The 13,687-nt window shown below is 36.9% G+C and overlaps 1 protein-coding gene across 1 annotated transcript; it reads right to left on the bottom strand.

The window, feature by feature from the left end:
• Nucleotides 1–6,084: 6,084 nt before the first annotated feature.
• On the bottom strand, nucleotides 6,085–12,988 carry LOC110769130 (calreticulin-3). The gene is made up of 14 exons (XM_021973045.2): nucleotides 12,818–12,988; nucleotides 12,171–12,278; nucleotides 10,776–10,968; nucleotides 9,628–9,886; nucleotides 9,282–9,338; nucleotides 9,145–9,192; nucleotides 8,765–8,851; nucleotides 8,626–8,683; nucleotides 8,059–8,126; nucleotides 7,831–7,923; nucleotides 7,690–7,746; nucleotides 7,496–7,579; nucleotides 6,740–6,772; nucleotides 6,085–6,334 (listed from the first exon to the last, which is right to left on the bottom strand). The coding sequence occupies exons 1-14, from the start codon at nucleotides 12,927–12,929 to the stop codon at nucleotides 6,323–6,325; spliced, it is 1,269 nt and encodes a 422-aa protein (XP_021828737.2). The 5' UTR covers nucleotides 12,930–12,988; the 3' UTR covers nucleotides 6,085–6,322.
• Between the last annotated feature and the right edge of the window lie 699 nt (nucleotides 12,989–13,687).

Below are 13,687 nucleotides of genomic sequence, written 5' to 3'. Positions count from 1 at the left end.
GGCAACTCAAAACTCTGGATTTTGTTATCATTGTCGGCAGATAGGACATTACCGGAGGGATTGTCCCCAGCTACAAACGTATCAGATACCTATTGTTCCACAACCATAGTTCCATGCACCACAACAACAATTTCAAGCCCCATACCAAGCTTCATAGAATCAATTCAGAGGTCCTGTTAATCAACATGCACAACGTCCTAGAGGACAACCTATACAACAAAGACCTAGAGCACCAGAAGCAGCAAGGAGACGAGAACAACTCACTCAAGGACGAGTATATGTTGTTAGACAAGTGGCAGAGCAGAATGAACCTACTGTGATGGTGTTACTCCTCGTACGTCCTGTATTAACCATGGTTGATGGGAGCAAGGTATGAAAAATATATTTGGAGCACGCTTTGAGAATTATTTCGGGCTCTCAATGAAAGCACCAATTTGTAGGAGTGATTTTCGTCCCCAAGAATATTCGTCTGAAGATTCTGTCTTCCTCTTCGCTTATCTTTCTCCCTACAAAACAATACGGAGTAAAAGACCACACCTGGGGGGTGTTGGCCAAAGGCCCTCCAATGCCTAAGTTAGGTCGAGTGTTTGTAAGAAAAATAATAGCTAACAAAGAATATGGAGATTTCTCTAGAGTGAGAACCGGGTGGCCGAAGCCGTGTGTGGTGGCCGAAGCCTTGTGTGAGAGAGAGAGAAAGAGTATGGCGACTAGGGTTTGTGAGAAAGGATTTCTGCAGAGTTTCAGACAAAAGTTTAGAATCACCTCAACACTTGGTGTAGCCACATATTTATAGGAGCCTTGGAGGCTACGGTTTCATAAGAATAATTCCACAGATGGAAGGCAATTATTCTCCCCAATTTGGAGAGATTGATTTAATTAGGGATTTGAAATCCCTAATTTAGGTGAAAATTAAATAATTCCCAAATTGATTGGCTTAATTATTTGACCTAGGATCTGTAGATATTTTGCTTTCATAGATGTCATGGGTGATGGAGCTTGGGCACCATCACAAGGTTTTGTACATGATGTTGAGAATGTACTACCTCCTCAAACTGAAAATAGTAATGAAGATGGTGTCTATAGCTTTGGAGAATGTTGCGCAGAGAGGGATTCGAACCCCTCCCCCTCTGTCAACAGCCATAACTCCTTATCCATCTCACTGAGGATGTGTTTGTGATTATATTTTCGGCGTGTAATATTTATAACGTCTTTAAAATGTCTGCAAGCTAACATTTATTATCTAGGATAAATTTCGATATTGAAAAAAACACCAAGGGGATTCGAACCCCTCCCATTTTACTAAGTTACTATGTGGTACTAAGTCACTCATGTATCTTACCATGCAATGTATAAAGTGTAAAATATTGTAGTAATTCATTATATATAAATGATTATGGTGTGTTTAATCTTCTTTCATTAATTACTACATATTTTCTACACTTACAGTGTTTGCCAGCTCGCTATATAATCAACTTAAATAAGTTAAATCCATCATGCAATGCATTTCCTTCCAATTTTTTTGTGATAAACTAATAGATAATTGACTAAATAAACATCCTGCAAAGTTTCAATAAAAATTTCCAAGTTTTTCTTACAATTTCCGTGGTTTTTATTCAATTTTTATCGATATCGATAATATCCCGATATTTCCATCGACATTTCCGTCTTTTTGGACTATCGATATTTCCGATATCATCGATATTTAAGACCTTGGTTGTACATAGCATTGAAGAAATGATGCAAGTTGTAGAAGGCATACATGAAATTGTTGAGGATGATGAGGTTTTCATGAAAGATGCAAATGTCTTGACTGATAAAAAGAATAGAGAGATGTTTGTTGCATTGAGGCAAGCCAACCGACAAATTATGTGGCTTAGGAGTAACAAAGTTTAAATTTAGTCCTGGTTACGGATGTTTTAAATGGTCACAAGATAAGGTGCCATGAACAATTTAAATGGTCACAAGACAAATTATGTGACAAGCTAACCGATAAATGGGTAATGGATGTTTTAAATGGTCGCAAGATAAGGTGCCATGAACATTAGGATGGAAAAACATGTCTTCATAAAATTGTTAGAGACACTTACAGGTGCATATGATTTGAAAGAAGTTGGAGATATACCAGTAGTTGCGGCATTACTCCTCATCATTTTAGGTCATGGGTTCACTTATAGAATGGTCCAAGAAAGATTCCAACATTCTGGTGAGACCATGTCAAGGTGGTTTGGGATAATTTTAGATGTTGTTTGTTGCATGACTAGTGATATCATAAGTCCACAAGACCCACATTTTAGGAGAGTTCCGGATAAAATAAAAGTTGATGATCGATATTGGCCATACTTCAAAGATTGTATAGGGACAATTGATGGTACACATATACCAATGGTCATGCCTAGAGCAAGACAAGTACTCTATATTGGGAGAAAAGGTATCACTACCCAAAATGTTATTGTTGTATGTGATTTATGTAGGGGCTTTTTTTCTTCCGGCAGCTACTACGGGCCTGGGCTGCCGTAAATAGCAAAATGGATGAAATTGCCCCTTGAGTCTGAGTTCAGAGATCAGGCCCCAAAATTCTTCGAAAGGGTTGTAAAGCCTTAGGAAACACCTTGGTTACCTTCACCAACGAAAAGAATGGCTGCTTACAGATAAATTCTTGGCTTAGCATGAGAAGCTTGTGGCATGAGAGCAAAATCGACATGAGTTTAGCACCGAAGAGAAAATTGAGTGTTCTTGGGAGAAAAAGGGGTATTAAGGTAGGAGATGGAGAGTTTGCAAAGAGGTTTGGCTGAGAAAGGAGGGAAGGAAAGGAAAAGATGGCTTGGGCGCTATTTTCGGCAGCTCGACAGTGACTCTATCAAATGTCAGAATAGCATGACAAAGGGGAAAGCTGAGGGAGGAGATGAACTAAGCACGAAAATTGCTGGGTTTTGCATGCAAGAGAGGAAGCTTGCTCTCTGGTTGTGTGTTGTCATGATGGGTAGGAAATGCCCCTTTTTATAGGCGCTGGAAACTACCATTTTTCAAGAAACCCTAATGGCTTCTATCCAATTTGGCCAAGTTTTTCCCTTCCTTTCTCCCCTCATCCCTTCAATCATCCTATTTTGGTGAAATCCACTTTACCCAATCCCACAAAATCAGGGATTTTTGGGAGCTCAAGACCCTTTCCCGCAGCTACCTCAAAACTCTCATTTTCAGCCATCTCCTTCCTTTCCTTTCTTCCTTTTTTTTTATGGCCAGGTCTGATGGGGGAAAGAAATGGGTATGTACACTGGTTTGAAGGGTGTTTTGCTCAAGTATCCTTTGGTTTTTGGATGGCTTGTGTTGGGATTTGTCTTTGGCCATGTGCTGGAGGCTCCCAGCAGTCCACTCACATGGGTAGCTTTGGTTTTCTCGTTGTTTTTGTTTCCAGCTAAGTGTTGGAGAGATGGCAGATATTTTCCTTGGTTACTTGGGCCTCTCTAAGGTGATGGGTTAGTTTGTCAAAATAAATGGGCTAACCTCAATAAGTGTTGGCCTATTCTTTGTTGAGGTGTTGGGCTAATTTGGTTAAGCTAATGGGCTATTTCGGTTGGGCTTTTTTGTTGGGATATTTTCTCTTTGTGCTCACCCACATGTTTGGGCCTAAGAAATGGGCCTGAGTTCCGAGGCTCCCAAGCAACCCCGGGACTTCCATTTCTTGGCCCATTAATGGGCCTCATGTCAACTTATTACCATCCATACCACAACCCACTCAAGCAAGCCCCAGGCATCTTGCGTGGCTTGGGCCCACTTAAGCTTGTAGCATGGCGTGTTGCTTATTTGCTTGGCGTGGCATGTGTGCAAGCGCATATGACGAACTTTCGCATGCCCAAATCAGGTTTCCTCTCGATAAGGTATTGCATTGGGCCAAGAATTTATTTGGGCCGAACCATGGATTTTTTGGGCCTCAACAATTTAATATATGTGTTTTACATTTTTGTGGATTGGATGGGAAGGTGCTGCTCATGATGCTTGAATATTCATGGAGGCCTTACGAAGACCAATTTTAAAGTTTCCTCATCCACCTACTGGTAACTAAATCTATCTTCTTCTTTTTTTCTCCAAATCAAATATGTTTTAATTTATGATATAGTAAATGATGCTTATGTTGTTCTTTGTTATTATAGGTAAATATTATCTAGTGGATGCAGGCTATCCACAAATGAAAGGATATGTAGGGCCATATAAGGTTGAGCAATATCATCTTCTTGATTTTCGATGTAGAAGTTTACCAAGAGGGAAGAAAGAAATATTTAACCATAGGCATTCATCCCTAAGATGCATAATAGAAAGAACTTTTGGTGTTTGAAAATGCATAACACTGGTGGCAAAAATGAATATGGTGCGAGTTCTATTGTCCTTAGCAGCTAATTTAGATTGGCCACTCAAGCAATTCGATATGAAGAATGTCTTTTTGCATGGAGATCTAGAAGAAGAAGTGTACATGGACATATCACTTGGTTATGGGTTGTCTAATAACAGTGGGAAGGTGTGTAGGCTTCGAAAGGTCCTTTATGGATTGAAGCAGTCTCCGGGAACATGGTTTGGGCGGTTCACTGAAGCAATGAAAAAGTATGGATATCATCAAGGTTACTCAGATCATACCCTATTTATCAAACGATAGGGATGGTAAGATAACTTTGCTAATAATATATGTCGATGATATGGTAGTTACTGGTGATGGTTTTGTTGAAATGGTTAAATTACAGAAGTAGTTGGTCTCAGCGTTTGAGATGAAGGACTTTGGGGCTTTGAAGTATTTTCTGGGAATCGAAGTAACTCGCTATGCTACTAGTATTTGTCTCTCTCAAAGGAAGTATGTTTTAGACCTATTGAAAAAAAACTGGTATGTTAGGGTGTGCACTAGCCGAAACCCCTATTGTGCAGAATCATCACCTAACAATCTATCATGATCAAGTGCCAACCAACAAGGAGAGATATCAGAGGTTAGTGGGAAGACTAATTTATCTTTCGCACACTAGACCAAATATTGCATATGCAGTTAGTGTTGTTTGCCAGTTCATGCATTCTCCTAGTGAGGATCGCTTAGCAACAGCTATGAAGATTTTGAGTTATTTGAAGAAAGCTCTAAGTCGAGGCTTGATATTCAGAAAACTGAGACATTTGGATGTTAAGGGTTATACATATGCAGATTGGGTAGACAATATAATAGATAGACATTCACATTAGGTTACTTCACTTTCATTGGGGGTAATTTGGTTACATGGCGAAGTAAGAAGCAGAATGTAGTGGCTCGATTTTCAGCTGAGGCAGAATACATGGGCATAGCACAAGGAGTTTGTGAACTCCTTAGACTAAGAATACTCCTGTCCGAAATTGGTTTTCCACCAAAGAAAGTCATGGAGCTTTATAGTGACAACCAAAGCAATGAGAGAGATAGCAAAAAATACAGTTCAACATGACAAAACTAAGTTTGTTGAAGTGGATAGGCATTATATCAAGGAGAAGCTGGTAGATAAGCTAATCGATATACCATTTGTAAAGTCAGAAAAACAGTTGGCATATGTCTTAACACATGCTGTGTCAACAAAGGTTTTTCATAACTCACTTGACAAGTTGGGCATATGATATATCTACACACCAACTTGAGTAAGAGGAGGAGCGTTGGCATGAGCCATAATTTAAGGATCTTGTGATCCTTGATTTCCTAGTGTAATTTACGTTACCTAATTAGAATAATTACATGGTTAGGATTCCTTATAATTAGCTAATTACTTTTTCTTGTACTTGTGCATATATCCCTCTCTTGGAGAAATATAATATCAATCACAATTATTCAATCCTATGTTTAGTTTGAGTGTTACATGGTCACAAAACAATCCAATTCCATCACAATTTCTCATTCTCAACATATCGAATATAACCTACTCTTAGCCTAGTAGTACCAAATATTAGAAGACGTCCTGAGTTTAAATCCCCCTCCCTCAATTATTTATATTCTCAGGTTGTTAATAATAACCAACTAGCGATTAGTCTGGTGGAACTTTTTCACTTTCCCAATATTGGAAGAGGTCACAATTTCAAATCTTCCACTTTCAATGATTAAAGAAAGAAACAGTCACCCGTAATTCTGCCAAAATTATGTTTGAGTACAGAATAGTATACAATCCACAACTCATGTTTCAGTAAACCCAACATTGGCAATTAATAAGAGTCTGCGTTTGATGTTTAAACAATTGTACAACACACAAGGCTTGTCCTTAGATCATGCTTCTTTATTGTTGGGAATGCTTTTCCTTTCCCAAAGCTACGGTACAAACAACACACATCCGCTGCTGCCTCATAGTTCATCCTGCAAGATCAACAAAAAACAGAAATCGAAAAGAAAAAAGCAAGTTAAAAGTTTAAAACTTTGGTTAAAATTTAATTTTTAGGTCATAGGTAATGATACACTTTCAGGATCTCAAGACCAGCACCAACATAAATAAAAAAAACTTGGTAAGGTGCCCACTGATTAAATGGCACCATAAAAGGCGCAGCAGTAAAGCTCCTACTCCAAGTCATGCAAGCAACTTAAGCAAGGCCCATGCTAAGAAACTTTTAACTTCTACATACAATTTGGGGTAAATAATTTTGCTAAACTGATTACTACTTAATGGTAGAAAAGGAATTAAGGTAACAGGAACAAATAAGAGAAGATATGAGGAAGTCAAAAACAAAAGAAAAGAGAAACAATAGAGAAAAGGTTAATCCTTACATGGTAATCATCCAGATAATCACGGGGATCATGCTGCACAACAAAACAAGGTTCTCAAATTAGACTTTCAGTCACAATAATCTAACACATGGGACACAAGGTTTTTACTAGGGATAGGTAATAGGTAATATCGGTCCTGACAAGTGCCTACTATCTTAATGATATTGTGGTCATAATCAAGTCATCAACTGCTTAGCCAAACTTAAATACAAATATTGTAGCTTTAATTTTTCTTTCTTTCCTTTCTTCTTCGTGGTTAAAAAGAAAAAAAGCTAAGTACTCTATCAGTTGAATTTTTTTTATAAGGGCATCCCCATCTAATTAGGTTACCTGTGTCTTCCCCATTTTATGATTTTTTTACAGTAATCCACCCAAAAACGGAAAAAGAATGCATCCACAAGACCTTTTTTTTTTTTTGGGGCACAAGACCTTATTCCCCCAGACTCTTTTTTTGGATCTTCCTTCTGACCCCTTTACTGTGTGGAGGCATATAAGCCATACTTCCTTTTCAAATATGCTGTATTACCTTCATTTTCTCTCCCCACAAACTTAATTAACAATTTAAGTTCAATACCTACCAGTATGACCATTTTGATTAGATGTACTTATGAAAAGATCTATTTTATCTATCAAACTTGTCTTCAATACCCTAAAATAGATTAACAGCATTGAGTCCATTAGAAATATGGTGATATTTTAGACAAAACGAAAAATTTCAAAATATTATTAATGAGACTGAATCAGGAAATACAATACCCTTTTACGACGCCTCCTATCTCCATACTGACGATCTCTGTCCCTCTTTCTTCTTTCACCTTCTTCTCTCGCTCTTGTAGCATCCTACACAAGCAATCAAATGGGATGAAAATGTTGTTCAGAAGGGTGATTGTTTGACCACTACAGTAAGACTTCAGAAAAACCAGAGAAACAACTTGGCTTCTTGTAATCACCTCTTCTTCTCGAGCTCTTCTCTGCTTTTCTGCTTCCTCAAAAGCTTCTTTTTCAGCCTAAAAGTGTATTCATTGTTATGAAACTTAGACACTTTAACTGAGATAAATGACAAATATAAGCATTTAAGAGTAGTAACTCACTTCTCTATTTGAAAAAATCCCTTCTACAACTTCTTTTGCATACTGTGGGTCATCACAAATCAAAATGTTGTCGAAAACTGAACCAGCCTTTACCTGCAAAGATTTTGATGAGGCTCCACATTACACACACACACAGAGAGAGAGAGAGAGAGAGAGAGAGAGAGACTTCAATCTAATTTATTAAATCCTGGTAGAAAAAGCATGAGTCATGACACAGTTGACACATACCTGCCAAACTTCAATGCCCACATATTTTATTGGCTTCAGCACATAAAGGTCAGGATCGTCCTCAAACTCTGCAGGAACAGAGGAAAAAGGTAAGTGCTCTTTAGCTCTCTAAACCAAAGTGGAAAGCGGCTAACCTATCCAGACACATTGATCATTTATATAATAAATAAATCTGCACCATCACACACACATAGATAAACTCAACTATGTGTGTTAAAGAAAATGCAAACTATATGAACAGAACTTTAGAATCCCTTGAATAAATAAATAGACCTTAAACAGGATTGCATCTAATATATGTTACTGGCCTAGCATTCTATTGTAGCCAGGAATTTCAAGTCAGGGGTCACTATAAGTTGAATGATCAAATAGGTTGATAATATAGATCAATCAAGTCCTGGTATAAGATAATGAAAGTATTCAGCACAAGATCTCCAGTATATATATTTTTTCATTCTCACTTCTTCCTAAGATTCCAACCAGATGAAGGTCCGAATTCATTTGATAATTTAGTCTAAAATATAAACCATATCTGCCATGGAAATATTCTGAGGCACGTTAACATACCTGGGTTATCAATCCAAGGAGTCTTCCACTTTCCCTTATAGTTGGGGTTCTTGATTTTCTGTAGCATAGCATAGGTACCAAAAGTTAGAAACTTCACCAACAAATGAGTTTCGATGTTATACGTCTAGCTTATAAGCACCTTGGGCTTCCATGGTCCTTTGTATGCTGGATTTGGGATCTTTGGTCGCCTCCAAATTCCATTTTCTTCATCATCCCAGTCTTCAGGCTAAGAAACCATCAGCATTTTTTGGAAAATTTAGAATCCAATAAGTTCAGACTATATTAAAAATTCCTGATAAACTAACAAATTTATTCAATGAAGATATAAGCAGGTGAATTAATAATTGTTGATCAGCTGCCAAAGAATACAGGTGGGGTTCAGGTAGATTTCTTTCTCAAATCATATCAATTAAGAATATCAAACAGTTCCACACTATACATAAACATAACAAAAGGAGAATCTTCCTTTCCAGGACATCATGTTTGTGTTAATATTGATAACATAAAACACTGACAAACCTCTTTGGCCTTTGGATCAGGAATTTGTGATGGAATTGAATCATATCCCTACAACATTAAAAAAAACGTTTTTTGAGTATAAATCATGCAAAATGATTGTAACCTATTCAATCATGAATACAGGTAGAGTGTGATACCTCCGGTTTCACATCGTTAGGGTCAATAATAAACTCTCTGTCGTCCCAGTCTGCTGGCTGTGAGGAGGACACAAGTCAATATATAATTTGTGGTAAGGTAATATTTTTCTTTGGTTGGGGTATGATAGAGAGATTGGCGCACAAAGAAACAACGATGTATGCAAGAGCCCCACATGATGTGGGATAGGCACATATTTAACCAAAGAATTCTACAAGATACAAAGTACTGTGTACTGATTTAGAAATATTACTTTCAGTCAAAAGCGGCTGTCAAATTTTAAGCACTAAATTGATTGCTTGTGCCCAACATCAATTTTTGTCCACAGCTGAAATCATAACACTATACCTTTTTGGCATTGACATCCTTGATTTTTCGTGGAGGAAGTATATCCCAATCTGTATACATGCTTCCAGAATCTCTTTCTCTATTATCAACAAGGACGCTGTAAGTTGCATCAGGCCTAAGAATAAATGTATAGAAATGAGTTAATTTGTCTGTTTCACACTCAAGATCCTTTTTTAGGGGATAATTCTGCCCCTGGTAAGAAAGAATAACATGGAGCTTTTTCGTCTGTGTGCCACATAAATCAGGTCCAAACATGAAACTGCAGAAAACATAATGTGAAGAGTCAGAAGCCATTTTCTCTTTGCATACAGTTAAGTATTAATAACAATTAATAAAATTACAAAGTATGCAACCAACTCAAGTAGTCATCAGTATGTGAGCTTGATATAGGCAAAGGCAAGAAGACTCCAAGATGAATTCAACACCACCAAATACCACAGAGTAATATAATTGCGCACATGCATGCCTACGCTTTCATGATCAGTTTTTAGGTTCTTCCTAACCAAGTCAATCTGCAACACTTTTTATCTTCCCCATGATCTTGTAAAGCCTTCACTGAGATAAACTGCTTATAGGACCAGTTATTGCTTATCTATTATTCTACATCCAAAAAATATTTCTGAATATCCTTCAGTATTCCATCTACAAGTGCAGCTTGTTACATTTGAGAAGTATATTGATTTTAACGTTATTGTTTCTAAGTTTGTTATAAGCATCCTCATTGACCAATGGGATCTGGTTATGGATCATTTAAGCACAGTATATCACACCACAAAAAAGTCAGCTCTAACATAATCTATTGTCAGCTTAAATACAACCATGCACAATAACCCACATGGACCCCGACCCCTGGAAAAAGACTCCCATTATTGGGAGGGTTTTGGCCTGCAGTCTAATTACTCCTTTCCTAGAAAATATGTAGAAGAGTCAGTCTTCCGTAATGTTTTAATGTTTAGTGTTGCCAACACCTTTTCCTTTCTCTGTGTGCATAATTTATTAGAGCATATAGAAATGTATAAATCCAAATCCAACAAGATTTGGCTGGGTTCCTTGTATATGCAGAAGAAATCCTTGCAACTCCTGACATGTTTAAACCCTCAAACACACTTAACACATATATGTATATACAAGGTAATATGTTCACAGACCTGTATGGAGTATCACCACCAAATTTCTTCTGATTGACATAGCCAGACATAAGTTTGATGTAACCACCACCACATTCGATCTCTTGTTCAAATTTAATTGAATACTGGATAACTAGAGATCTATTTTTGTTGCTGAACTCAGGTACTTTTGCAGATATGGCAAAATGCTTGGCATCATTATATGTCTGAATGCCTGCATAAATTTCAAAAAGTAAGCTATCAAATGCAGACACTGGTAACTCAGTACACAAATTCCAGTTATATAAGGCATTAATTAATTGAGACTCCAATGTGGCTTCTAATTGAAAATTGAAAACCACGACATGTTGATTATGAAAGAAAGGCATTTCTCTCACATTCCTACAAACCTATATGGTAATGACTATTACCTCTGTCATGTTAAGTTTTTCACTATTCGTGATCTTATTATTCTTTGTTTAGCATAAACTGGTTCGTCAAACCAAAGTGAAAGTTCATATTAATCTCAGTACACAAATTCTAGGACAATAAAGCTGATATAATTTATGCCAAATTTTAGTTAAATTTTACAGAGTTGTCCACCAGGAAACATGATATGAGCAGTGTTATATAGTTTGATGGTTAGAGAACCCTGAAAAAATCATAGGAAAATGAAGAAAACATATTAGTAACCATCTAGATACAGGTCATCGTTTCTTTATTGCAACTCACATCTCATCTTTTCTCTTCTTAATGCGACTACATATTACCCTTCTTTCTAAGAGGTCCTCCTTCCATTGTTCTTATATTCCTTTTCCTATATTATGAGATAGGAAAAGGCACATTTTAAAAAACACATTTTAAAAATACTGTAGAGACTAGTCCAGGGGTCAACACAAAGCACGACCATGGATTTGACCTAAGCCTTAAGTACAACTCTGAGCGCCAAAGAAGCAGAGAGTCACACTAATAGATGTCAGCTCTCAGTGAACACTTTTCTCATATCACACAACTGTTCTCATGTCAAATGCATGCACTCAATATCAAACTAAATAAAACACATGAATGAACAATTAAGCATTGAGTTCATTTATGACTTCAGATTCTCCAAAACTTACTAAAAGATTCAAACCAGTAAATTATAGGGTACCAAATACAGTAGTAGTTCACATTTGCTTTTGAACCCATGATTGAAAATTTTAAAGTATCGCATCCGATTTGGAACGAAAAAATTCCACATATACATAATTTTTCAGGTGCAAAGTATATTATCTCAGTTTATTTCTGAATTAAATAATATAAACTGCTCAATAAATTCTACATAACTACAAAAGATGAACAGTAAAACAGCCTTTTATTTCATAAATGTAAGTTCAACAACAAATCAATGATATACGTTCTAAAACAGAACTAATAAGCAAAGGGTTGTTAGGATACCTTTATCATCCGGATCTCCAGACCACTTCCCTGCAGTGTACTTAAACGTTCCTGCTTTTCCTTCTGCCCTTTTCCAGTCTGATAAGACCCACCGGCTCTTCCACCCATCTTTTTCCACAACAATCATTACAATACATAAGAAACTTTTATTTATTTATGAGAATACACCAGAAACTTCAAAAACAAAGAATAAATGAAAAAACTTTGTACTGAACCAACCAAGTAATTGTCCCACAAACAGACACCCAGTTTCATAATCAACTGAGTGAGCTTCACAAAGTTGACAGTTTGTCACTATACAAGCTTTAATAAAAATATATACAATCATACATGCATCCATTTGATTCATGATCCTTACTGTCCTTCCATGTTCTCACAAACCAAACAAGGTGTAACACAGAGCTTGGTAAATCCGAGCACAGCATTCAAACTAAGCAATACATTTAGACTTTTCACAAGACAACCACATACAAGCCCAAAAATCATCCCTTTCACTACTAATTAGGAGAGAGAGCAAGCAAATCTAAGAAATCAAGCTCTAAAGACTGATCTGAAATGCAAGAAGTTTCTAGACACTGTTCGGATTCTGCGGAAATGCTAAGGGAAAATAAAAAAGCGTTTACTGATTATAGTTCTGATTCTTTTACCTTCGAATCGCTCTTCGAAGAAGACTTCAGAGAAGGCGAAGTGCAAGTGAAGGACTAGAAATGGAAGTAGAAGCTTGAGGGCACTGAGAAGCTTCATTTTTGGCTCTCTCATTTTCCTGCTAGAAATCAATGCAGAGACTTGCAGCTACACTGGTCAACTTGCTATTTATTGAAAGAGAGCATCAGATTATTCACCGCACCTATTTTTATTCTCAGTAGTCCCAAAAGTAATTTGGATGCTTCTAGAAGGCCTTATTTTATTCAGGGCCATTTAAACATAAGCCCAAGTCATAAGGCCAAAGCAAAAACAAGCCCTATGTATTTTTTGCTTCTTCTTTTCTTATAGCCCTAATTTAAAGTAGATGGTCGATCACTATAGGTTTTCAAAATTTAAAATAAAAAATGCATTTTTAAAATTGTGCATAATAACGAACAATCTTTAATGGAACAACATTGGGCAAAAACAGCAAACTTCTTCAAATGCCGGGTAGAAGTAGATTAGAGAAAATGAAAAAATTTAGGAGGGTTTCGGGAAAAAGATTGGATTGAGAAATTAGCAATAACAACAAAAAAGGTGATTGAGAGCTCATATCTAAGCATGGTTTAAACTAAATCACCGCAAGAGGCTTATTATTCAAGTCACCCCCAAAGTCTTGCTATTCAAGTCACCATAAGGGACTTGTTATACACTAACCTCAAAGAAAAAAGGGGAAAAATAGAAGAGGAGAAGAGAGAAGCACATATGCTTCTTCTTCCTCCTCTCCCTTTGTCGATCTCTTTCTTTAGTATTGGGAGTTGTTTGCTATGCTATGTTGGAGTTTGTGGAAAGCAAGAAAGAATTTTGTAACATAATTCATGGTACCAGAACGA

This window comes from Prunus avium, chromosome 1, assembly GCF_965620075.1.
Source record: "Prunus avium chromosome 1, drPruAviu1.hap1.1, whole genome shotgun sequence".
In the NCBI taxonomy this organism is placed as follows: Eukaryota; Viridiplantae; Streptophyta; class Magnoliopsida; order Rosales; family Rosaceae; genus Prunus; species Prunus avium.
Note: the sequence above shows the minus strand (reverse complement) of the source record. Positions and strands in the feature narration are given on the sequence as shown.